At 38.5% G+C, this 27,483-nt stretch overlaps 1 protein-coding gene across 1 annotated transcript in view; it reads right to left on the bottom strand.

The window, feature by feature from the left end:
* Positions 1-2,320: 2,320 nt before the first annotated feature.
* The window catches only part of PHLDB2 (pleckstrin homology-like domain, family B, member 2), a 61,533-nt gene continuing 36,370 nt past the window's right edge, over positions 2,321-27,483 (bottom strand). Inside the window, 9 exon segments of the mRNA XM_009993365.1 lie at positions 2,321-2,461; positions 3,205-3,290; positions 6,181-6,400; positions 8,879-9,025; positions 9,466-9,556; positions 14,871-15,078; positions 21,039-21,138; positions 22,376-22,516; positions 24,228-24,371. Of these exon segments, the coding sequence (XP_009991667.1) occupies positions 2,321-2,461; positions 3,205-3,290; positions 6,181-6,400; positions 8,879-9,025; positions 9,466-9,556; positions 14,871-15,078; positions 21,039-21,138; positions 22,376-22,516; positions 24,228-24,371 (1,278 nt within the window).

The raw sequence follows: 27,483 nt of genomic DNA, 5'->3' as shown, positions 1-27,483 counted from the left end.
AGGGGATCGAGAGCATTGTTGTCGGACCTGAGTCAAACTGTGACATATGGTGACTACTACCATGGTTTGATTGCATTGCTTTGATGTCCACCACTACAAAACCCACCACACTTTGTGGTGATGATAACAAACCTAGTGAAAAAAACCCCAAGATAAAACCCCATGGGCTTCTAGAATGAGCTAATGCTTCCAGCAATTCAAGTCATGTCTGGAGTAAGATACTGGGAAAAGTGGGATACCCCTAAACTTCACCAACTTTTGTTTTGCAGTTAAAAAAAAAAAAAAAAGTCTAAATCAAAGGCTGGTGATGACTTTTCCAAGCCGGGTCATAAAAAATGAAAAAGGTATTAAATTATGTATACACACTAAACCTGATATGCTCCTAATTTTACTGCCATCTGAAACACTGTTTTCCATAGATCTTTTATGGGAAAACATATGCAATGGTTAGATTAAACACCACTAAGAAATAAAAAAGCTTGCACAACTGTATACAACTATTTAAAAGACATGCACAGATGTCCCAAGATGAAGCAAAAAGAGAATATTTAAAGCAAGCATATTTTTAAAAATGTTTATTGAAATGCTTTCATTGCATCATGCAGGATACAAAAAATCATTATTAGAAAACCTTTATAACCATACTTAGGAGTAAAATCAAGATACATCAGGGAAAAATAATAATTATATAAACCAAAGCAATTTATTTCTGATAGTGTTTCAAATCATTAGATTACAAGCTGTGATTTCCACAGTTCATAACAATTAGTTTGTGATAACAGTCCCTTCTTTCATGGTTCAAGTTGAAACTGGCGTTTGTCGTGCTAGAGCAAGTTTATCACCTGTATATTATCACAAAAAACTCAACCTGTTCATTACAGATACAGGGTTTCAAAAGTATAATAAAAATATTCTGCCATCATACTTCTATTCTGCTTTTGGTTTATATTTGTTCCATCAAAAGCCATTAATTTTCCATCAAGAAAAAAAGGCTAATGTGCTTTCTTCTATGACACAAATGACACAGCACGTAAGTTTTGATTACTGAAATAGAAACTCTTTACAGTCATATTGTAAGAGACTTTCTTGAAGTTTGGTTCAATTAAATAACTTATCTTTTTGCAATACTGCCCAAGGACTTTAAAATGAGAAATCACTGCACCTTCAATATTTTTGTTGTTTTAGGAATCAACTTAAAATTTTCATGGGTTTTCATTTGAAAACTGCTTAGTGTAAACACTTGCAACTTGCCTCTCTCTTTTTGTTCTGTTTGACAGCATTATTCTGTGCAGGTATGTATTTAAAAAAAACCTTGGGGTCTGAAAACTTGGCTCCAAAGAATTTATTTAGGTAGTGATTTTGATACTGGCTTCAAGGGGTCCAATATTTGAGAGGTTTCAGTAGAGCATCCACTTGGCAGAGTCAGATTAGAACCATGCTGGGACCTTATTACATAAAAGAAAATTGCTGTAGGGTCTAGAATCAGTTCGTTCTATTCAAAAGGGAAGACTAAAAAAACCCCTCTCCTTATGCAGAAGTTAATACAGGTGTTTCCATTTCATATTCTTGTGGCAAAATACATCTTTATAAAGCTACTGTTCTCTTTTGTTGTTGTTGAAACATACAGTGGGTATCACTGAGCACCTGAACACACAGAATATTGTAACAATTTAATTACATTAAAAGTCATGAAGAGTTTTGGTACAGTCCCCTTACAGAAAGCTAAGTACAACTAACAATATGAAGACATGGTAAGGGAATTGTATAACTCTTTGGCTCGGCTGTAATAATTAACTACTAAGGCAAGAACTGTGTGTACCTTAGGGTTGCTTTTTTGTTTATACAATACTTGACTAAAAGTTTTTAAAAGTCACCTAATCATCTATAAATGTCAAATGCTGCATATTAAAATATATGCTTATTACACTTGTTTGTTCCGTAACTAGAGTTTTTGCTTCCTGGTAAGAACACACACATCTGTAAACTGTTTGGCATGATTTTTTGAAGACATTCTCCATGTAAGAGAATCTGTAGAAAATTACTGAATCAAGGTATTGTAATTTAAATTGCCCAATTATCCATTTTGGAGCACTGTGATTCTCTCAACAGCTTTAGCTCTTTCATTCCTGTAAAGATCAACTAAAACACGTAACGACCCCCACCCCCTTTTCAATGCATTTGTAAAACCATCTCATTCTGAGGTTTCGGGTGCACATCATAAGGAGGACATTTCAGAGTATTCACTGGCTTTTCAGATTCCCCTACATATGGCTAACTTCATATGTTACGTTATTGCAGTATGCCCTATTGCCCCCTTTTATTATAACATGAAGTGAGTGTAGCCTTCTGCGCCTGTGACAATGACATCCATCCATATCCTCATGGCTTCTGGGGAAGGAGCAACCATATAGTATATCCGGTCATGTGTCTTAACGCTGAAAGTGAGCAATGGGTTGGGACTCTAGAAAATAAATCAGAAAGAAGGATAACAAAAAATGACAGTAAAGCCATTTATTTGGACCAGAAGTAAAATTACTTACAGGAATTTTTACGATAGGGTTAAGGAGAAAGATGAAGTGCAGAATGCTGTAGCACTGCATCCTACATACCAGCATGGGAAGCAGAGATGTGTTTAAAGTGTTTGCATCAGCATAAACACTTTTTACTACCTATTTCCACTAGACACAGTAGTACTGGGCTCCAAATGTTGTTTTTTGCCCAAACAACTAACACCCCCCTATGTCGAGTGGTTACTACAACGTTGGTTTTCACAAATCCACATACCAGGGATATATTCAGCTTGTTCACAGCTTATGTGAATTACACATAAGTGGCAGGAAGTGCCATGAGCTGCCAGCACCAGTTAACTCCCAACCTGTGATAGATGCATTCAGACATCCCTTGATTTGCCAGAGTCACTGATGTCAGTGGTCCCACCACTGGGCTAAGGAATTTCTCACAGAAAATCCCATGTGGGACCAGCACTTGGCAGGTAGACACTCGTATCTCTGCTTTTGTCAGTATTAAAAAAAACAACAACAAAACACAGCAGTAATAATGGATCTGGTTTGAACTTCCTTTTCCTCCATTCTGGGTTTTTTTGTTTGTTTTTCTAATAATGTCAGCTCTCCCTTTGACTTTACAGCAGCTACTATACTTTGGGTCCTACAATATGATACTCAAAACAACAGTAACAAAGTTTACCTTATATGCATTCTTTAGATGATCATAATAGACTTCTTCGATAGCTTGAAAATATATTACACCTTTTAATTTAGTTTCGTGTTTGTCTAAAATGGAAAAGAGAGAATTATTTTTGAGAACTGCAGTGAACAGTACTTCAAGAAGCTAACAGAAGGACACCTGTGTCTGAGATACATCCAATCTTCCAATTCCATGAAAACCAGCCAGATGTCACGTAAGTCATAGGCTAAGATCTACAGTTTGCCTTCAAAGAAATGCTGGAATGATAAGCAAATTTGAAATACAATTTGATAGCAAAAGCTTTACATTAAAACATCATTTGTACTTACTAAAAAAAAAATAATAAAAAAAACATCTTCTCATTTATAATAATCTCTTTCAGTCTCAAGGTATTATTTATTAGTCAAATATGAGGTTAGCAGCTTGTAGGCAAGTTTCCATGAGCTCTGACACATGGAAAGGTTTACAGGAGGTTAAAAGTTCCTGGGCACCAGCTGCAGCATCGCAACTGCCTGCTTATACTCTCCTACTCTGACACCCCAGGTGAAAGCCAAACTAATTAGATGCAATTCGCCCCTGTTGTGAAAGGGGCCTTCCCATTTGCTTCAGAGCACCCGAAGCAAGAATGCCTGAATGGATAGTTACTCCAGGGACACTGCAAACAAGGAGCAGGTTGTTATGCAGTGGTACCATGTTTCTGAAATAAAGGGTGGGAGTCTTCTCACTTAAGTTTTGACATCTACAGTGGAGACACAGCTGACTTAATCTCCCTTTAAAGGCAATAGAAAGAAGCAGACACTTGCAGGGGTTCAATTCTAAACTACTTTAGACATCTGCTATTGCCTTCTGTCCCAGCATTAGACAGAGAACCTCTAGGGCAAGGAGCACATGGACTGTGAACTTAATGGTCACGCTATGATGTTTCACAATAAAAATAAAAAACAGGACAGATATGCATCTACAGTACCCTACATTTTCCTGGAATGGAAGAGAATTTGTTAAATAATCCCAGAGGATGTTAGGATGCATCACAACTGCATGTGACACTGAAGGGCAAACCTCCTTCCACTCCCAATAATTTTATATTAGGGAAATATTATAATACCTTCTGACCCAAAATTATTATCACCTTAACACTGAGTATTCATGCAGAACATCTTTATGAGTCCCATGAGAAATTTTGCTCTCATTTTGAACACTCAGAACATACAGCTTACATCCCACCAGCAGCTGCAGGCAGTTTCCAAAACTTCATGTGATACAAAAAAGAAATCCCAGAGACCGAATGATGTAGCACTGGGAATCTTCCTGTCAGCCCCCGGGACAGGTAAAAGTAATGAGGTGTCAGCTTATGACATTGTAGCACACGTTGTACTAATGTAAATGCAATACTACACAAAGTATACTGACTGTACAGCACAAGCAAAAGGTGACGCACTCTCCTCTCAAGTGCCAGCTGAGGTCTTGGCTACAAGAGCATTTCAGGTATCCCACAAGATGCTGTTGCAGCAGTATTTGTAGAGTTGCCTGTATGCTTCAGGTCAGAAAGTGCAGATCCTTCAGTTGCTGCACTGAATTGTCAGACTTCAGGGTACATTCTTTGTTCAGTACACTTGAAGAATGAAACTAATATACCAGTATATTCACTTACGAGTGTAATTACTCTGAATTTTCAGCATCAATATTTATTTTGCAAGTCTGCTATATAGCTAAATATCTAGATGGATCCTCACTCATCAATACAAGCAGCTGCATTTTTGCACAGCTGGTACAGAATTCTGATGAAACTTACTTTGTTGGCTGGAATAATTGAGACATTATGAAAAGCTTTATTTTGTAATTCAAATTGCATTAAGGCAGCTATGCTGTACTCAAAACCAAAACGGTTAACTATTAACATAACTACTAAAAAAAATTATAATAAAAAAATCAGTACCAGATGGGAACACTACTGTATGTTACAGGCCTTGCTAACCAATAAGCCAGATGTTAAGAACTAAATAAAAAAAATTATTGTTACATTCTTCATCATACTGCTGCAAACGAGTAAGAAATATTCAGGGAGTATGTAGTGAATTATTGTAATGGATTCAAGTATGTGTTTTTAAAAAGTTCCTTCTGAGTTGCTGAAAAGCAGTAATGTCATAAAAGGAAATTGAACTGTTTGGTTATTTTTTGTACTCAATGTTTTTTTCTGCTTCTTAGCAATGACCACCCTACACAGGTCCCCTGTTTGGCCTCTCTTAATGATGAATATTCAGAGCACAATGTCATTTTTGTGGCTTCCTCTGAAAATTCAGAGTCAAAATGTGTAGATTAGCACAGCAATCCAAGAGACATGTATGTTCTTAAAATCCAAATTTCTGGGTTTACCCCAAGATAACAAATTAATATAATGCTTATAAGGGCTCCAGATATCACATAGAACAACTTAAGCGTCAGAAACCTCTTTGGAGTATTACATATTGTTAATTAGAAATTCCTTAGACTATTATGTAAACATGGCATACTAAAAAAATCCACTCCTGTATATTTAATTTCCTGAAAGATCTGTCAGCACATCAAGCCATGAAACTGCAGAAGCATTTTATTTAATTGTCATGGTAAGTATAACAAATTATCTTAATGTATGAAAGGTACCAGAAATCATTTTGTCATCAGGGGAAGTCTATAATATTTAAAAATAAACTATGTAGAGCAATTATTCTGTTTACTAGGAACCTGATGGTCTTCCATTTTTATCTCTTGCCTATCCACATCCCTCCTCTTGTCTATTACACCAATTTCTGTCTTGCCTGGAATTAGGATTGAACAATATAGGGAAGTGATTGCACAAGCTCTGAGTGTATGTGTAAAACACCAGAAGAAACAGAAATCTAAGTTTTATTCAGGACTCCCTACATGTTCATAACTCGGCTGAAGGTGATAGGGAAATATGAGGGACAGGTGTACCCTAGCAGTGGTCCTACAACCTACCTGCATAATAAGTAAAAGTTCTCTTGTTTCTGTCAAAAACAAACCATCGTTTTTTCCACGTTTTTATTTTTCCTCCCATTTTAATCAGAAAGCCTCGGCAGGTCTTCTCTGTGAGGGAGATATGGTAACAGGTCTCTACGTTGTGACCTGCTGTTTCGATGTGACTTCGTAGGTCAAAGTCTTCCTTTCTAACGGGCAAATAGCGAGTCAAGGGACGGGCCTACAGCAAGGAAAACAAAATACATTTTTAACAGAACTCTTAACTTCACCTTCACTCTTTCTGCTGCAAGGACATAACTGCAAACTGCCCATAGGAATCCAAGGATAAATGTAAGGAAAGTAAAGAGCTTTTGCTGCAGCCCTAATTTTCTTTAAAATAAAATTCCTTAAAACTTGTAACTTTGTGAAGTGTTGGATAACAATAAGAGCCAGAGTAGAGCTCAGGAGTTTCTTGAAATCATCAGTTGATAAGCTGGTAAATGGGGGTCACAGCATAGAAAGGTTGTTTTAGAATTAAAACATCAGTTAAATGTAAAGGTGTGATGCTGCTTTAAATGAAGTGTAAAAACTTCATTTGCATGATGTTAAGCAAACCTCATTTCTCTGGGCTAGATACTCACTACACATTTGTCATTCACTACTATTTTACTGCTACAGGTATTTTCATGCAAAGTATTAAATAAATAGTAAGACCATGCTATTACAGGAAACAGTAGCGAGAATGAACTGTAATCACTAGTTAATTTCACAGCGACTGCTGTGAACAAAACAGAATTATTTTCTTTTGAACAAATTAGATGTGGTATCTAGTTAACAGCTGGCAATACAGGACAGGGAGCTTAAGTGCATCCCTCTGCAAGATGCAGCAAAGCAGCACAAGAAATGGTGCCTCATTCTTGAATGCAGATCAAGACTGCATCAAGTCCAGGTCATGGAAGCTGGGAGAACATGCAGGAGGAAGGAACCATTTGGGATCTCTGCCAGCTGAGGTAATAGGCTTGTTTTCTCTGTGCCTCAAGGGTCTAGCACCACCCTGTGTTCCCCCCCCCCCCCATTTTAAACACAGAAGACAAGTCTCCACAGCTGCTGCTGCAGTCAAGGCAGTAAGAGGCTACGCCAGAGGGTGTTTCAGAACAAAAGCTGAATTTAGGTACTCTGAGTGGCCTGTGGAAGGAGAATCTCCCTCTCTCTCTCCACTGACTCTAGAGAAGTCAGTGACCTGAAGAATCTAATCTGCCCCTACTCCATGCCTGTTAAATCCCACTGTAAGTCAGAAACTGAAGGGACTTGTGCCTCATTGCATTCTCAAGAACCTCTTGCTGCAATGAGAGTTCTATTTTCCACAAGAACTTTTAGCACCCTTTTAAAATTATGCAGTCCTGTAGGGATACAAGCTGGCACCAGCTTTGGCAAGTGCAAAGGTGGAGTTCCTCCCTAGTTCATATTTCTAAGTGTCAGAAGGTGCTGAAAAAAGAATAAAATTGGGTCTCACTGCACAAAGGAAAGGAAAAAGTTAAAAAAAACCACAACAGTTATTTTTGACAGATACATTTTGTCTTCTGGCCAATTCAGTTTTCAGCCTATCTGCCAATTAGCAGAAGCTGATAGGGTGTTCTATTACAACACATGTATGCTCCAATACGGGATGAAGATATAAGTATGGTATCATTGTTTACACCATACTTGAGTTGTCACTAAAATTTCTTAAATAAAAATAAGGCATTCAAGTAAAGTACACATAAAATCTAACATTTGGTAGTTCAATTTTATATAGAAACAATGGAGTGAATATATTTAACCAGAAACAGCTTAAAGTTCCTTTGGGATTTTCGTATTGTTCTGATTTAGCAAGTTATATAGGAACGTTCCTAAAAAAAGATGATAGTAAATCATGAAACAACAATTTAGCAAAGGTAGCACAGGTAACAGCAGAAAGATTTTCAAATATGATATGGATTTTTTTGCACTCAAATACATATATTAAGATGGAGGCATTGTATTGCTATACTGTACTAATGATAAAATTACTGCCTAGTCTAATTGCTATATATCATGTAGATCTTATTAGTTGTGGTGGAAGAAACAAATATGTAAGACCTCTAAGCCTAAAGAAAGCTCAAGATACCTCTAAATCCTAACAAGAAAGAAGAAGATGTAGGAAGTAACACTGTTTTAATTTAAAAAAAAATATTCCCATGTTGTATAGTCCCAGCAATATTAGGAGAAAATACAATTTGCTCTCTAGACTACATGTGGAAGAGCCTCCTTATCTGTTTTTTTTCCAGTTAAATATTTGAGATGGACAATTCACATTCCAAGATATTTTATGTATTAAGAAAAAAACCCACACCAACAGTTTAAAACATTAACATGCTCATAAATGTATTTTGTTCAGGCTAAATAATTCTGTTCTGCCCATGCTCAATAACAAACCTTGTAGGATTAATGTAATTTACCTATAGGATGCTAAACAGGTACCTATGCTATTATTTCACCTTAAATGAACATTCAGACATCTATCTAAGGCTCCAACGGCCCAAACATACTTTCAGCAGCACAGTTATGCCTCACAAAAACTAAATCCATCTGTTCAACTGAAAGCAGCTCTGTTTACTATTGGCAGAAATACACTTAGTCCCTTCTGTGTATCAGGGGGAAGTCTTGCACTTAGAAACTGTTTCATGTCAACATCTCTCACCTGTGCTCTTTGCTTCTCACGTATTTTTACTTCCTTTTCAATTAATTTTTGCCTCTGGCTAGTTTCTTCTTCCAGTCTTTTCTCCAGTTGCTCTCTGCGGCGCTTTTCTTCTTCCAGAGCTCGTTTTTTAGCTTCCATCTCCCGTTCCTACACACCACAGCACATGTAGAACTTCAATTATATGTGAAACTATAGCTGATAATGTAATTGCTAAGCTAGGACTAAATCCCTTTTTGCCTCTTAAGTAGGCAGAAACACATAAGTTGACCGATAAGTGGAATCAGAACTGCAAACATTATGACTCCAGAAATTAAGGTTCCTCTTAAGCAGCTCTCTGAGCAGGTGTAGGAGCAATGCTGACCTGGCTTCTAACAAGGTTTTGCCATCGACTCACGCACTGAGGTAGCAGCTATTGCATATGAGCTCAGAGATGTTGTATGAGGGTAAAATGAGACCAAAGTAAGGGAGGAAAGGTAATTTTTAAGTGTCTATTAAGTGTAAACTACTTAGGGTCCAATGTTACACTTAGGAGGATGTTATGCAACTAAGATACCCACTCGTAGTTTTACTCATAAAATTATGCTTACCCTGCTCTCGAGCAGCCTAGTCTTTTCAGCATGGGCTTGTTTCAGAAGTCTCTCCATCTCTTCTATTCTTGCAACATTTGAAGTGCTAGCACTGCACAAAAAAAAATAATCAGTTTTTTAAAAGAATACTTGGTATTTAAACATGTATTTTACAGTCCAACATTAGACAGTTTAAGAACAGAGCTGATACTCTTCTGATCCAGTTAGTGCAGCAGACACTAGCAAAAAAATTATGCATAAAGTACACAGTATGCTCTCAATGTATATTTTCTGTGAAGAGTTATGAAAAATGTGGACTCGTGCCAAAAAATGCATCTTGTCAGTGCACTCTGATCTGTTTTCTTTTCTCAGATGACAGAATATGGATGGAGGTGGATACTGTGTCCTAGCAGAACACACTACCAATCCTCTGAGCTGGCTTTAGTAGCCATCTGAATATACCAGTCTTTCTGGCTCTCTTTGTTTTGTGTCTCACTGAACTCATCATCAAGAAACTCTCAGTAAAAAGGAGGATTAAGAGGTATGCATAAAGGCCATTCAGTGATAGAGCAGTGTCAGGAAGGATCCAGTACTACAAGTATCCAGCAAGCCAAAGAAACAAGGGTTAATCACAGAGAGTGATCGATCCTGGGCCAGCACAACACATCTATCCCCTTTCCCTCCCCTGTTTTGTTTCTTTTCTCCAATACAATTTCTTAGAATCATCTCAATTTAACAGCCATTTCAATTCTGGCATTTCCATAGCGTGCTTTTTTTTCACCTTATGCTGTTCAAGAAAAATAGTTGATTAAATATTACTATATTACCATCAATAATGCCATTACACTAAAGCACAATATGAAGAAACAGAATGGATTAAAATGTTTAGGGCAGAGTGAAATTGGGATTGTAGTGAAAACAGTCTAACCACTCAAGTGAAAGTGGGTGTCAGATGGTAGGTAATTGTAGTTGGTAATTGTTCTGGCTTGGTGGGTTTTTTGGCAGCATAAAGCACAATATGAAGAAACAGAATGGATTAAAATGTTTAGGGCAGAGTGAAATTGGGATTGTAGTGAAAACAGTCTAACCACTCAAGTGAAAGTGGGTGTCAGATGGTAGGTAATTGTAGTTGGTAATTGTTCTGGCTTGGTGGGTTTTTTGGCAGCAGGGGAAGAGCCACAGGAGTGGCTCTGGTAAGAAGCTGAGAAGCTCTCCCTGCTCCAAACCCAGCCAAGGAGCCATTAGAGGGACAACAGATGCACCTCAACAACTAACATACAGAAGAACTGATATAACACCTGAGCAGAGAAGCACTTAAAGGAGAAGAGCTGAGCTGGAGGAAGAGAGCAGTGCTGGTGGTTGATGAGAAAGAAGGTGCCCAAGCAGAAGTTTCCCTGCAACCCATGGCAAGATGGCAGCTGTGCCCCTGCACTCGCGGAGGAACGTGGTGGAACATTCCCTGAAGGCACCAGGAGGGATGAACTTGGCCACTGGACTTGGATTTTGTGGCCAGAGGATTTGGATCATGCAGCTGTGGAAGACCTCGGTGCCAGGGGAGTTGGTGGTTCCCAAAGGAGCCCGTGACTCTGTGGGAAGCCCAGGCTGGAGCAGCCTGTTCCTGAGGGAACCTTGTGGGAAGGACTCATGAAGGAGAGGTTCATCGAGGACTCTCTCCTATGGCAGGGACCCTGTGGGGAAGCAGGGCAGGACCGTAAGGAATCCTTCATCCTGAGGAGGAAGGAGCAGCAGGAACCACTAGCCTGTGAACTGACTCCAAACCCCATCCCCTGTCCCCCTGTGCTGCTGGGGGGAAGGAGGGAGAGAAACTGGGAACAAAGGGATTTGGGCCCAGGAAGAAGGGAGGGGTGGGGTAACATATGCAAGCCCTGCTCTGCATGTGTCTGTGTCCTGTGTGTGTTTGATGAGTGTGAAATTAAATTATTATTTTTTCCCCAAGTTGAGTCTGTTTTGCCTGGGACTTTAATCGGTGAAGAACCCTCCTTGTCCTTTGTCTCAACCCAGGAGCTTTGTCCTCCTCATCCCAGAGTGTGTGTAAGTGGGGGGGAGTTGAGTGAGTGGCCATGGGGCTGTTCCTTTTTTGTCATGTTGGGCCCAAACCACAGTACTAATGAACCTTGAAAAAAATAGTGTTCGGTGAGTTGATAAATTACTACAGTGGTTCTGTTTCTTCTGTGCTTTAAGCATAAACAGACTAAGATGTATTTCCAGCAAAAAAGTCTAAACTTATATAAGGTAAAATAAAATTTATATATTTTAAATATGTCCAAACAAAGCATCATAAAATACTTCCCTTTTAAGTTTAGTATGGTTAGGAAAGATCCTCAAAACAACATCTAAAACAATCTGAATTAAGTTTGCTTAAGGGAAGTTATGTCAAGGAAAATTAACTGCCTGCCCTGTTTTGTTTCTTTTCTCCAATACAATTTCTTAGAATCATCTCAATTTAACAGCCATTTCAATTCTGGCATTTCCATAGCGTGCTTTTTTTTCACCTTATGCTGTTCAAGAAAAATAGTTGATTAAATATTACTATATTACCATCAATAATGCCATTACACTAAAGCACAATATGAAGAAACAGAATGGATTAAAATGTTTAGGGCAGAGTGAAATTGGGATTGTAGTGAAAACAGTCTAACCACTCAAGTGAAAGTGGGTGTCAGATGGTAGGTAATTGTAGTTGGTAATTGTTCTGGCTTGGTGGGTTTTTTGGCAGCAGGGGAAGAGCCACAGGAGTGGCTCTGGTAAGAAGCTGAGAAGCTCTCCCTGCTCCAAACCCAGCCAAGGAGCCATTAGAGGGACAACAGATGCACCTCAACAACTAACATACAGAAGAACTGATATAACACCTGAGCAGAGAAGCACTTAAAGGAGAAGAGCTGAGCTGGAGGAAGAGAGCAGTGCTGGTGGTTGATGAGAAAGAAGGTGCCCAAGCAGAAGTTTCCCTGCAACCCATGGCAAGATGGCAGCTGTGCCCCTGCACTCGCGGAGGAACGTGGTGGAACATTCCCTGAAGGCACCAGGAGGGATGAACTTGGCCACTGGACTTGGATTTTGTGGCCAGAGGATTTGGATCATGCAGCTGTGGAAGACCTCGGTGCCAGGGGAGTTGGTGGTTCCCAAAGGAGCCCGTGACTCTGTGGGAAGCCCAGGCTGGAGCAGCCTGTTCCTGAGGGAACCTTGTGGGAAGGACTCATGAAGGAGAGGTTCATCGAGGACTCTCTCCTATGGCAGGGACCCTGTGGGGAAGCAGGGCAGGACCGTAAGGAATCCTTCATCCTGAGGAGGAAGGAGCAGCAGGAACCACTAGCCTGTGAACTGACTCCAAACCCCATCCCCTGTCCCCCTGTGCTGCTGGGGGGAAGGAGGGAGAGAAACTGGGAACAAAGGGATTTGGGCCCAGGAAGAAGGGAGGGGTGGGGTAACATATGCAAGCCCTGCTCTGCATGTGTCTGTGTCCTGTGTGTGTTTGATGAGTGTGAAATTAAATTATTATTTTTTCCCCAAGTTGAGTCTGTTTTGCCTGGGACTTTAATCGGTGAAGAACCCTCCTTGTCCTTTGTCTCAACCCAGGAGCTTTGTCCTCCTCATCCCAGAGTGTGTGTAAGTGGGGGGGAGTTGAGTGAGTGGCCATGGGGCTGTTCCTTTTTTGTCATGTTGGGCCCAAACCACAGTACTAATGAACCTTGAAAAAAATAGTGTTCGGTGAGTTGATAAATTACTACAGTGGTTCTGTTTCTTCTGTGCTTTAAGCACAAACAGACTAAGATGTATTTCCAGCAAAAAAGTCTAAACTTATATAAGGTAAAATAAAATTTATATATTTTAAATATGTCCAAACAAAGCATCATAAAATACTTCCCTTTTAAGTTTAGTATGGTTAGGAAAGATCCTCAAAACAACATCTAAAACAATCTGAATTAAGTTTGCTTAAGGGAAGTTATGTCAAGGAAAATTAACTGCCTGCCCATCTTCCAAGTTTTATCAGCAAAATCTGACCACACTCTTTTTGTCCCTCACCAAAGGTTCATTTGTGAGAAATTCAGAGATGTGTTGTAAAGGGTCCTTTTCTGTTGTTTTTTGGTTTGTTTTTTTGTTTTTTTTTCTTCCAGCATTGGCTGGAAGCTACAGAAGAGCCAGAGAGAGGCAGAAGGGTAAACAGCACCAGTGAAATTCAACAGCTGGTGGGGCTCTCCTGTCCTGGACTAGAGATTCCACTTACAAGATGGCCCCAAGATAGCTAAGACACACACCATCTTCTCTCAAAGTGGTCAGAGCAGTAAGAAAGACATATTTCATACCACTGCCATGTTAGATCACTGCAGAGACAATTAATTCCCAGCCAGTCTCCAGCTATCAGAAACTTGCTCACTTCATATCTATTTAAAACAGAAATCCTCAAAACCTGAGGCCTAATGTTTTTACTTAAAAAAACCCAACCAAATGAAACCAACCAATTGGAAAAAAATAAAGCCCAGCCAGCAGAATGATGGCCACTAGTATTTTCTGAAACTGTTAACATTGCAGTGATAAAATATGACAAGTTCAAATCAGTGGGCTAATACCCTGTTACGGGAAACAGATGCTTAATAAAACACAACATGCTAGCCAAAAAACCTGTCCTTGTGTTCACAAGGAATTCTTAATCCTGTGACAATGTTGTACTTAATTATCAGCCTCCACTTGTGCTTGTGAAAATGCTGGGACAGGGCTGTGAGCAGAAATTAAAGTGCTATCATTAAAACAAGACTGTCAGGAGAAAATTGTTTACACAGAATTTTGAGACTCAGCTGCACTTTTAACACAGGTCATTGATATTCTTTTTATCTGAGGTGCAGAGTCTGAGCTGACAACCTCTGAGGATGAGAAAAGCAGATGAGGGCTCTAAGCCTTTCAGTGTCATCTCTTTTTTTTTTACTGACCCAAAAAAGGGAGGAGCAAAAGAGCAAAAATAGATCATCAGAAAAGCCCTAAGGGTTTCAGCATAAGGCTCTAGTAAGGTAACATACTGGACATGCAGAACAAGTGTACTTCATCGCCGACAGATGTCTTTGAGACATTTCCTATCACAGGAAGTCTCTAATGATCACAGAAGAAACCTTAGGTATTACCTGAGCATCAACAGCTTAATAATTTCAGTTCAGGACTGACACTCGTTTTGCTATGGCCTCCCAACATTATCACTGAGCTTCTCTATATTTTTATTTTCCATCTTTAAACAAAGAGGTGAGGTGATAGTTAAATTTGATGATGAAGTGCTACATAAATACTAAATATGATATCTGTGTAATGATCTTACATTTTCTTAAACAGTTTGCAGCATTCACATTAACATGCCATGAATCAACATACTTTTTTATTATAACCCTATGACCATTGCAACATCAGAAAGAAAGATGATTTACCTGGAAATGTTATCCGGTGAGCATGCTGATATGCTTGTCTCCATACTGTCAGAACTGTCTAAGCTTAGTGAATCAAAGGCATGGTCCTTGTAACTACGATCTGGGAAATGGAAACTATTCAAATACACATTCGATTCTGATGCTGTTCTGCTGTAGAATTCAGGAGACTTCTGCCTTTGGTTTTCACAGATACGTTGATGATTATAGCCTACAGAATAGAGAGGAAGCATTTATTTTACATATAAAATTTGTGACCCAAACATATTAGCAGCACAAGCATTTTGAACATCACCCCAGTCTTAAGTGCACTATGACCAAGTTATTACAATATTATGGATCATTTCAAAAGCTAATCGTAACTTAAAACCTTTAAGGAAATGTTTTATCTATGATGGGCACAAATATATGCAGACTAATATAGCTGACTTGTGAATATATAATCCTATATGTGTATCATGCAAATTTAATTGGAATTGATGACATGTTAATAGCAAAATGAAAATTAGGCCTAATGTGGAAAGCAATGCAGCTAAACTCAGGAATCTAAAAGAACTGACACTGATTAAAGAAAAAAAAATAATCCTGATAGTCAATGGTCTTGAGTACCTGTTTGGCTGATTTTACTGAATGTAGGTTATTTTTCGGTCTGTTTTGGTAACTTTGCCTTCTAGTAACTGCAAGTTGTACTTTTAGTTTCAGCTGAAATAACAAAGGCTACTTGTCCCACCATCATAGTTTCCAACATGTGGATACTTTCCTGGAGTTTTGAAACTGCATTTCACCCTACATGACTGAAGCAGATCCCTACAGCTTAGTGACTGTGAAGAAAAAGAAGGTTTATGCATTTTCCCCAAGATCATCCTTTCTGAAAAGCCATCCTTCTTAAACATAGGGAACTTAGTTTGGCTGTCTTCTTTAAAAAAAATACTTCTTCAGAATTATTTTTATCTCTTGACTCCATTGATCTTTTTAAATAATGCAGCAGTATTTATATAGGCTTACAGAAAGTTATTGAGCTTGCTTGACAAAGAGGAGAGTATGACATTTGTAATCTTAACTGCTGAAGTAATTTTACAGTGCCCTTTTCAGGTTTATTTAATCCATGTGATTACAAATGCAACTGCACTTTTTCTTTGCCTTCAATCAATGCACAAAGGGAGACTTTCATAGAATCATAAAATCCTAGGGGTTGGAAGGGACCTCGAAAGATCATCCAGTCCAACCCCCCTGCCAGAGCAGGGTCACCTAGAGCACATCACACAGGAACGTGTCCAGGTGGGTTTTGAATGTCTCCAGTGAAGGAGACTAACTTTCTCACAGTTCTGATACTCAGTCAAGGTGATAATACTCTGCACATTCCTGACCCAAAATCTGAGCTGGTGGCAGAGCTGAAGATTAGGAATGACTGTTAGACCACAGGAAATCCTCCCCTTCATACAGAAAGGCAGCTACTGACAAGACGAAGATAAACAGACACAGAAAAAATGCAGACAAATGTAAAAATGCCAGAAAGCCCAGATAAAAATATTTACTAGACACTGATGTTAGGAAAACATGCTTGAAGTGGGAATATTTTGCTGCCTTATTTTCATTCTCTATCTGCACATACAAGTTTATTCTCTGGTATTTTCTCTGTTATGCCAGAGTGGCAAGAGTCCCAGTTCTGGGAGCTGAAAACTGCAGTTCCTACTTTGGAAAGGCTATAAAATTCTCCAAAAGGTATCTGAAAAGTATGACTGAAGCTGAATAATTAAAGCATCCTACTAAGGAAGCTATGCTCTACAAACATTTCCAAGGCAGATACTTTTCCCTTTCCTCCTCACGTCCCTCTGTACAATACAAAGGTTTCTTGCAGACCCTTAAAGTTGGTTTCTAATTTGAAAGAACACGAAATTTCAATAAAAGTTCAGTTGCATGGATTAGTAAAAGAGACAAAAGGACACAAATACACCTCAGAAGTCATAGATGATAGCATCACACAACACAGGTGTTACTGATTGACGTGCAGTTTGGGATTTTTTCCATTATCGTGGCAAATGCTGCTGTTATTGCAGATAAGCAATTACCTTTCATATTCGAACCTTTGGAATGACTAATTGCTCCTGTGAAATGGTTATCAATTATTCATTATGGAAAGAGAGAAAAAAGCAAAATTACTGAAAGAACTTTATTCAAATGCTTTTCTGTTGAGCCCTTTGCAAAACCTTGACTACTCAGAAATTTTAACTCTGTATCTTATACTTCACTGAAAAATACACCCATCTAAAAGGCATAGAGAAACAGCAGTTTTACAAATGCTCTCCTAAAGGAAAGTTAACCTTCCATGAAGATAAATAACCCACTTTTATGTAAACCATCTATTGGTTAAATTTATGTAATCATGCCACCATTACTAAACACTGCAAGAAACAGATGGCTGTTAAGTTGCAAAATGAGACCCACTCACAGAAAGAAAGCATAATGCAAAGTTCTCATTTCCTCCTCATGCTATAAGCAACAGGCAGTTCAAAACTCAGGATCAACACAGAGAAGCCTTATAACCAACCTGCCTCCATTACAGCCCCACTTATGCATGATGCAGCCAACAATATATCACTTCAGTTATTTTTAACTGCTCAGGTGCCTACTCACAGAACATGCACTTAAAATTATAGACCATTAGACTCCTCAGAAGATCCAGCATTTCACTGTAAGTTTCCCACAAGCCATGACTTGTATCAGCCCAGTATAAGCTGATACAAGAGCTAAAATGTTTCTTGTTGTGTTGGCTTTTATTCTCTGTAGTAAAATAGCAAGCACTGTTAACAGCCATGCTGTTGAGCAAAATATTGCAAATATCCATAAAGACATATCATTAAAATATTTGAAAGAGTTACTGCAGAATCACAAAAACAGACAGACCACCACAAAATTATAGTGAGGTCAGAACTAAAGGTGAAAGCTGTTATTGAAAATGGCACTGTCAAGCATATTAAAAAACTCCCAGTACTTCATAAAAAAGATCACAGATCTTTCTTACTCTTTCTTTAAAGATTGACATTAGCATGTCAAGATACGTTTTGTATGGAAACATGGCAAAGTAGTAAGTCTGTCTACCTTCTCATTGTCACCAACAGATCTGCAAAGATTTCTAAATTTTCTGCTCTACTTGTGTGGCTATGAGCAAAGAAGCAAAAAACCAAGGCCTGCACAAAGCTGTAGCTCTGCAGATTAATCAGATGTTTTGTCGTGATAGGCTATTTGACGGCAGGAAAAAAGAATTTTTGAAGTGCTATCATTATTTAACAATTAGTTGAAAGTTTTCCAAGATTTTGGGAACTACTTGACAGTGCTGATGCAATCAGTAGTTTTGCCAAAACATGACAGTGACAGATAGAGCCAGGTAAAGGGCTGTTTTCATACCTTTTCTGGCTTTTCCTGAGTATGATAAGAGAAAAAAAAAAAAAAAAGGCAAACTGCTTTGCAAAGCTTTTAATTTGTACATCTACACCTTGCCCTCAGTATATTGCCCTTTTCTGTAGAGCTTAGAAAGAATACAAATACTCATCTTGGTGGTATCTAACTTCTCTGCCCCAACAGTATGTTTCCCTGTTCTGTGTCTGGACTTACATCTGAATTCCCAGCTAACTGTTTCGTCTTCCTTTCTGGAGTCCATCCTGCAGTCAATGGGACTGATTTGGCTAACCCTCTCTCCTCATTTCTGCCTGTCCTTGGTGGGTGCCTTGGGCACCCAGCATCCCATGGGAGCTTCCTGAGGCCAAGTCTCAACCTGTGCAGAGTGAGGTCTCTAGATTGTATCAAACAGCAGCTGCTTGTTTTGGTTTGGGTTTTTTTTTCCCCCAGACAGTTTGCTCACAAAGGCCTGTACACAGGAGGTGAATTTATAAACACAACAATCCTTCAAAAAGACCTCAGGAATGGCTGCTAAAAATACCTTTTTCCACTAATGATTGATATCAGAAATGCATCCTATTAAACATTTTGTAACTTGCTCTTAACTCAAGCTATGATTACTGACAGTCACTGTTTTTTCAAGGACAATTCTGGAACACACGACTGACCAAACACAGTTTTGGTAACCTTGTAATAAGGACTATTTAGTTCTTTAAAATCTATGAAAATATTTCCTATTGGATCCAGCCTAAAATTTCTTCATAGACATTACTTGTTCCCGCACAAAGAAAATGAGATTGAAATCCATGTTCAAACTCAAGTAGCTGCTCTTAATTTCCTGACTTAATGTTTTAACTTCAAATTTTTCATCTCAGACTTTTATGCTTACCTACTTGGACTAAAATAAGAAATACTTAGGAAAGCATGTTAGAAAATAATCATTTTAAACCATTACTAGCTTACTGATAATCCTCTGAGCTGCCACTTCCTGCAGGCACCATTAAATATACTTGTTTTCAGATCTATACGAAGATGACAAAACATCAAGTCTAGAAGCTTGCTCAATGCTTTTAATCCCTAAGGATTCAGAACAGACCATCTAGGACTGTCCTCTTTCCTAGTACAAATTGATTCTGTAAGATTATCTTCATAACTTAGTATTTCCATTCAAATTGTTGGGTCTTTCAAAGAAGAATGGTCATCTGGTATGGAAGGCAGTACAGCAGACATGATACTTCAAGGCATAAGGCAAGTACTGTGCCAAGTATCTTAACAAATACATCTCTTATTCTCCCCTGCCTCTCCTTTGTCAGGCCATAATTCAGCTTTTGTTTGTGGTTTGTTTTTTTCTCCTGTCTCATTTTTAATAAAGAAGTCTGTCTGTACTCTTAGAATTTTCTAATTGCATGCTGACAAAAAGAAGGAACACTTAAACTGATCAATTTATTTAAAAAAATCTTACCTTTGATTATAGTAGGTTTGGTAACACCTTGTGGTTTAGGTTGCACTCTAATCTTCTTTTGCAACCATTTAAAAGAAATATTTTCAATTTTAAACATGTGATCTCATCAAAGTTTAGCCAAACCATCCTCACTGATTTTCAAACCAAAACAGAGTGTTTTCTGCACAACAGCATAATGATGAGTCTGGATGTACTTGCAAGCAACTCTGCTATTGCAAGTGCAATACATCAAAGCAGCTTTCCAGCTGAGCATGAAGCTTCTTTGCATCACATCCAAAATAATTCAAGGTAAGTTAGCCCATCTGTGGAAGGCCTGCTGCAAAACTAAAGCTCAGGAATACCAAATCACAGCTGGATCAGCTCTAGGAAGTGAATGCAGTAAGTCATGATCCCTTCTCAGAAAGCTTGTTCCACCCCTGTCTTGAGTCACCTTGGTGCATATGGCTGACCTCAGCCAGGCTCTCTGACCTTTAACAGCTGCTACTGCTGACACAACAGGATGGATCCCGTCTCTGCTCAGTGTGATTCTGCGTAAGGACCTCTGGCACTTCTACTGATAACAATGCCACAGATGCTGGGAAGAAAAGAAACTGACAGATGGCACTAAAGCAACTCCATATGAAGATGGGATACTTACGAATAATGCATCCCACTAAAGCAGAAACTAAGTGTATCGACTCAAGTCGACAAAAAACAGACACAGAATGCCATAACCTAAAAGCTCGTGTTTCAAAGATTCAACTTCCTTTTGGATCCAGAATTGTCCTATCACAAAAATGCAGCTGTCCTTTCCTATTGTCTAGCCCAACTATTTAACACTGTTGACAATAGGACAGTTACAGATTCTCAGAGTAAGTCACAATAATTAATCTCCCTTTGGGGAATTACTTTGTCCAGGGAAAAAAATATGCCTGTGGGGAAAAAAAATTTAAGATCACAACAGTAAAAGAACTTAAAAAAATAAATAAATAAAAAGGAAGATAAAAGGAAGCAATGTGTAGTATCTTTAATACATTGCCTCCAAATCACTAACAGAAATTAAATACTTAACCCAAAGTATATTTTTCAGCATACTTTTCTAGTTTACTTGATTATATTTGGTGACCACATACTTCAAATTTACATGTGCATCTACAGCATCACCTTAACATACAATAACTGCAAATTACATTTAAAGCTTGCTTTTTTCACCAAGAAAAAAAAACTTTTATTTTACAGCCCTGTTAATTATTGCAACACTAGTTTCAGATAGATTTTCTGATAAACTGGACACTGACTTTCAGCAGCAAGGAATAAAATAATAAAAGTCTTACCTCTGTGCATCCTTCTTGCCTCTGACTCTTTGGTCATAGTTGCCAGGCAGTGAGGAAGTACACTGCCACAGCTGTTGCTCTGTCCTAATGGTAAATGACCCTGCAGACAATTTTGAAAATATGTGCTTAAAACTACACTTTCAGACTATTTTTGTTTCAGCGAATGGTAAAATACTCGGTTTGTCATGGGCATCTATGTCATAACAATCATTCATGGATATGTTAGTTGTGCAGAGTCACTGTTAAACCAAAATGTTTTCAAAGCAGTATCTCTACCTTGCTGCTGTTTGTTGGTTTAGCACATCACAAATAAAAGAGCATTTTCACTTTATGGACAACTTTATCTTTACCATTTTGAGGTCTTAGGTAGGAAGGGAAACAACCTGTTTATTCTCTATGATTAATTTAAACTAAACTAGCCTGGAAATAAAATTCTTGTGATACATTAATCAAAATGCAAGATTGCTTTTACAGCATGGCATTTACAAAGATCACAGAATCATAGAACGGTCTGAGTTGGAAGAAACCTTAAAGATCATCTAGTACCAACTCCCCTGCATGGACAGGGACACCTCCCACTAGATCAGGTTGCTCAGAGTCCCATCCAACCTGGCCTTGAACACTTCCAGAGAGCAGGGCAGCCACTGTTCCAGTGAATACCACCCTCATAGTAAATAATTTCTCCCTAATATCTAACCTAAATGTCCCCTCTTTCAGTTTGAAGCCATTACCCATCGTCCTATAAATAGGAGCCCCTGTAAAAAGTCCCTCCCCAATTTTCCTATAGGCCCCTTCAGATAGTGGAAGGCCACTATAAGGTCTCCTCAGAGCTTCCTCTGAGGAGGAAGGAACCTCCTTCCTGAGGCTGAACAGCCCCAACTCTCTCAGCCTGTCTTCACAGGAGAGGTGCTCCAGCCTTCTGGTCATCTTTGGGGCCCTTCTCTGGACTCCCTCCAACAGCTCCATGTGCTTCTTGTGTTGGGGACTGCAGAACTGGACACAGTATTCCTGGAGGTGTCTCACAAGAGCAGAGCAGAGGGGGAGAATCACCTCCCTTGACCTGCTGGCCATGCTTCTTTTGATGCAGCCCAGGACACAGTTGGCTTTCTGCGCTGCAAGCACACATTGCTGGCTCATGTTGAGCTTAAAGGCTGAGAGTATGGAAGGCTTCATGGATATTCCTATGCTTTAGCAATGCCAGATTTCTTTCAAAATCCATTTCAGATGTGAGTTAAGAGGGTTATGTAGTACTTACAACACTACCCAACCTTACCTCTAACATACTACAGGCTTTTCTGTAGGTACTAGAAGGCTATTAATAACACGCCACCACGTACTTTAGATGCGACGCTCCGTCCAAGCGTGGAGCTGTTGAAGTGCGGTGACACAGACGGGGCCGTTTTCTTGCGAGGCAAAGTATCACTCATGTACATACACTCCTTGTGCTGCTTCTTTCGCTCTTCCAGATTTCTGAAATGCTTCAAATGTAATTTGTTACACGGTTTTGACAAACTGAATTGACCTACTTGCTCAGTTATGCCCTATATGGAATATACTGAAGGTGATAGTCCGGAAACTTCACTGGAAAGAAAAAAACCTAAAATGCAGAGTACCTCCTTTTGCAACTCAGTGCTTCCCAGGACTTCTACAAATATCACATTAAAATAATGCTTATTAAGAAAATACATTAAATTCACATGCATATTTTGTGTACATGTCCCTGTACCATTTATAAAAAACCAAACAAACCCACACCTCAAGTCTACTGCACAAGTGGATTGTACACAATCACAGAGAAAAAGATTTATTTACAGGTCACTGTAACGAACTGGTGGCTTAAAACTAATACAGCTTTTTAGAGGCATTGTTCAAATGCATATGAAAAATTTGGGATTTCAAATGCAGCCACCTGTACTTTATTGCTGCAAGGCTTCTGACAGTTAAAATGGTTCCCAAAGATTAGTATTTGCCTCTGGATTGTTTACACAAGGAGAATTTCTGTTCAGTAATATGCTATGATGCACTGTGTTGATTTTTAAATGAGCAAAGCCTTTAAGTGCAACTGCAAGCACAATCAACTAATGATCTATCGTATCACTCTAAGAACCTTTCACGTAAATCAACTTCATGGCCACCATAACAAAAGAAAATAAAATAACAATCCCAAGTTATCAGCTTTGAATCTGTTACCTGTTGTTGCCTGCGGTGTTTCTTAGCTGGCAGAGGTGGAGGTGTATCAGATAAAGGAATAGGATCTACATGAGTAGCCATGACCTCAGGCCAATGGACTGATGGAAGTTGAGCAATAGAGCGAGGAGAAAGAGAGTGAGGAAACACAAATCCAGAACAGAGAGGTGATCTTAGCTTTATAGAAAAAAGAGAAATTACACACAGAGTTTTCTTTTTGGAATTGCTCAAAAGATACGGCACATACAAGCTGCAGTTTTAGCACTGTTTGTTGGAGCATTTAGCAGGAAAGAGAAGTTGTGTTGCAACTCTCGAGGTGTATTTAACTACCAGAAGCAGCCCAGAAATTGTAAATCAGTTGCTGCCTTATTGCAACACAAAGATAGGAGTCTTGACATTCATAAGATTATTTCATTCCCTTAAAAGGGGATTTATTAAAAATTTGCTATGGTCACTACCAAGGGCAAAAATGTCACATAGAATGAGGAAAAGAGAGAGTAAGCTCAAAGACATGGATTGGACAGACTCCACAACATAGCTGAAATAAACAGAAACTACCCATCAAGATTTGCTTCTACCATGTCACAGGAAAAAAACCAAAAAGCTACAAAACCATACAAAATTAAGACCTAAGCACCACTGAACGAGTCATCATTAAATGTGTCCACAGATCGTTTACCAAAGGTGCATTACATTATAGTGTCTGACAGGCAAAGATTGTCACTTATTGCTGCTTGCTTTATAAGCATTCAGTTTTTTTGACCTTCAAAGTCCCATCTACATCATCAACAGACAGTTTACACCTGGAGCAGTCCTTCAGCTTTACTATTAAATCATTATCTGACTTGGTAATTGGCAGACAGCAGTTTGCCTTAGGGTCAATTAGTTACATGTTGAATTATCAAAAAATAATAATAATTTTTAAAAAAATACAAAACAAAACAAAAAAATGGCAGCCATGAAAGAACAATGCAAATGAAGGGAAATGTCTTTCAAACAAACCTCTTTATTTTGTGGCTGGCTGGTCAGCACAGCCGTGGAAGGCTCTGTGGCAACTGCTTCAGCATCTGTAGGGGGCTGAGTGGAAGGGGATATACTCGTGGAATTGCCATACAGCTCACTAATTTCACTTACACTGATATAGCCCTAAAAGGAGGAATTCAAAAGTTAAAAGGAGCAAAAGCCAAAAGACGTGCAAGAGTATTAATGTATCCAGTATGATGAGAGTTAGTTTAGAGTGATACAGCCAAATTAATTGTTATTATTGAAATATTTGATCACAAATAAAATACAATTATCATCAAGCTTATCAAATGTTGATTACTTGGATTCTGAAAAAGGTTCTTCATTTAAACAAATACATTTTTGTGATCAAAAAGCAAGTGTACATTAAGTGACCAAAAGACTCTACTAAAATGTAAATACCCTTTAGAAATTATGTGGCTCTTTCCCAGGAATGCAGACTAAGGGGAAAAGGAAGAACAAATATTTTTCACTTGCATTTTTATTTCTTAATTCTTTTGTCTATGTTTAAATAAAATAGCTTACCCTGATTTACTTATTGCCTAACTATTAAGCTAGTTGGAGTAAATCAAATTACTAACAGAACTGGCAATAACTTACACAAGGACAAGCCATTGCTATTCTACAAGTTACGCTGATAGACCTTGCCTTTGCATTGCCTAGTAGTCCCTTCTAACCTTTAGGTGTTAGCAGGAGACTCAGGTAAGATGCTGTTAGTGTTAGCCTCATAGTCTTAAAATTTATTTTTTTTAATCAATCACACAGGAGGTGATGGACTGAGGAAAGGAGAGGACATCAGAGTGTACTTCTGCCTGCAGAGATTTATGCAGGCAGATTTGAGATATAATGGCAGAATACAATTACTGCATGTGTTTGGAGTTAACAAACATTATTTAAAAAATAAAATATGTATTCTAATCCATGGTGTACAGGATGCCAGACTGTAAAAAGTCAAATGTCCTAACTTCATAGAAAATAACTCTGTACAAAGGGAAGAATAAATAATTGCTGAAGCAATATCACAAGAACAAGACAGAAATACTGTTATTTTTTAAATCAAGGTGGTAAGCTGTTTGTAAATTAAGATGTCAAAGGGACTATGTGCTGTACCAGCACACTGACGTGCCAGTACAAGTACTTCGGCAATTCAGTAAAAGAAGCCACAGACAGCTATAGTATTTCTTCTTTTTGTAAAAAAACCTAAATTTAGCAATTATCACAGAAGGCAGGTTGAAAAAAAAAAATCACCTATTAGCATAATTTTCATGTATCAGCTACTACTAGCAGATACACAATTCTAGAAAATTAAGTATTATACTGTAAATTCAGCACTCTAGAAATAGGAGGTGATGAACTATTAAATTATAAGGAGACTGGGTAATACTGAAGTTTTCCTCTCAAAACATGTGGCCATATTACAGTAATATAGAGTGCAGTGTGATTAAACAAAATTTGCTTAACCATCTTGTAGTAGCAATATACCAGTAACCAAAACTTGACAAGTCTATGAATGCAGTATTGCAGTAATTTTTATATACATGATAAAAGCACTTTCACCATTGTATGAAAAACATTCAGTTCACAACCCCACAGGCATAAAAAAAGCACACAAGGAACGACTTCACTGCATTAACTCAGGCTCCTATTAGATTAAATTAATGGCTTCCACAAAGATTAGGCATCTTTGTCAATGCTGAACTTCTAAACAGCATTGATTTTCCTCAGTTATGTAAGCACTCAGATAAGCATCCTGACTCTTTACGTGAGGCCATGTTACTTCCTATCACTGTGCATGCATGGAGGAGGCTGCACGATGGATGTGAGGGTCACAAATGTGTGCTTTGGTGAGGAAGGGCTGGGAAATGACACAGAAGCAACTGTTACATGAGCAACTGCCTGGTGAAATTATCTTCTGTGTGCAAGGAATTTGTTTAATCATGTCTACCATTTGGTGTCCGTTTTTTAAAAGTCTCTGAACAGTCAAGAGGAAAATAAAACTGAACTTAGGCCAACATAACATCTGGCAAGGAGAAGCATTTGGTTTATAGGAGAGAGCCTAAGGGTACACTGAGCTTAAAAGAGATAACTCATGCTTTTCTTTCTCTCGTTTACCTTGGAGTAAGTTCTAACTGACTCCATTACAGTGAACAGAATGATGCTGCTGAATAATCCATTTGAACAAAAAAAGTGTCAGTCTCACTTAATGTAGTTGCATTTTGAAATATCTATGATAAATTTTGTGAAAACAAAGACAAAAATCAGAGATAGCACCTACTCTCTAGTGAGAAAATTAATAGATTAATCATAAAATGTCAATGAAACTTAGACTTGACAGATGTCCCAGCAGGAGGTCAGGTATCCAGGCCAGAGCACAACCTAGGACACTGAAAGTCTAAGCATCTGCAACATGGCTTGCAGTGAGGAAGGGTGCTCAACCCCACTGGTATGTGCTGAAGGCCACCCAGGTTCACAAGGAACCAGGAAGCCAAATAAGCATGATCACACTTCCCAGGTGCTGAAAGGACATGTGGTTGCTTTGTAGACTTCAAAAGCCCAACTTCCCACACTGGCACCTACATCTTTCGAAGAGGCGAACCTTGTTCAAGGCTTCGATACAAGCAGATCCAGCAAGTCCAGCCAGACCTCTTAAGCAGAAGTGAATGAAGCAGTCAGTGAATAAACCTGTCAGTTTATTTTAAATACTGGATTTTCTGCTTCTCCATTTCGGTCTTCAAGTTTATATGCAATTTGAAGATTCATCAAGTCAAGTGAAAAAGATAAAAACGGGGAGTTAATGCTAATATCTTACGTGCTGACTGAATCTTTGCATTAGGCTGTGGCTTACCTTTTACTGACCTTGCCTGTGGACCTTGAGGTTTAAAGCAGTAGCCTCAAAGCTATGAAGTCTTGACAGATGCAGGTAAGCTCTGGGTCTCATCATGCATTACCCAAGCTAACTCAGTTTTTTCAGGAAGTAATTTGACACTTTAACTATTCAATATAGTTAAATAAATAGCTCAATAGGTATCTTACAACCAAAATAACTCGAAGTCTTCAATTCAATGCTTTTTAAAAAGGTTAAAATGTACAGTTACCATGCTTTACTGCAAAGCCTTTGAATACAGGAGGGCAGGCAATGGTAAAATCTACAGTGCAAAAATAAGACTGAATTGTATTAATACTTGAACACTTTATTCATGGGCTTCATTCTTCCTTACTTCAATGAGGTTTAATT

The sequence above is a fragment of the Chaetura pelagica genome, unplaced genomic scaffold (assembly GCF_000747805.2).
Source record: "Chaetura pelagica isolate M959 unplaced genomic scaffold, ChaPel_1.0 scaffold101, whole genome shotgun sequence".
NCBI lineage: Eukaryota > Metazoa > Chordata > Aves > Apodiformes > Apodidae > Chaetura > Chaetura pelagica.
This window is presented reverse-complemented; position numbering and strand designations above follow the sequence as displayed.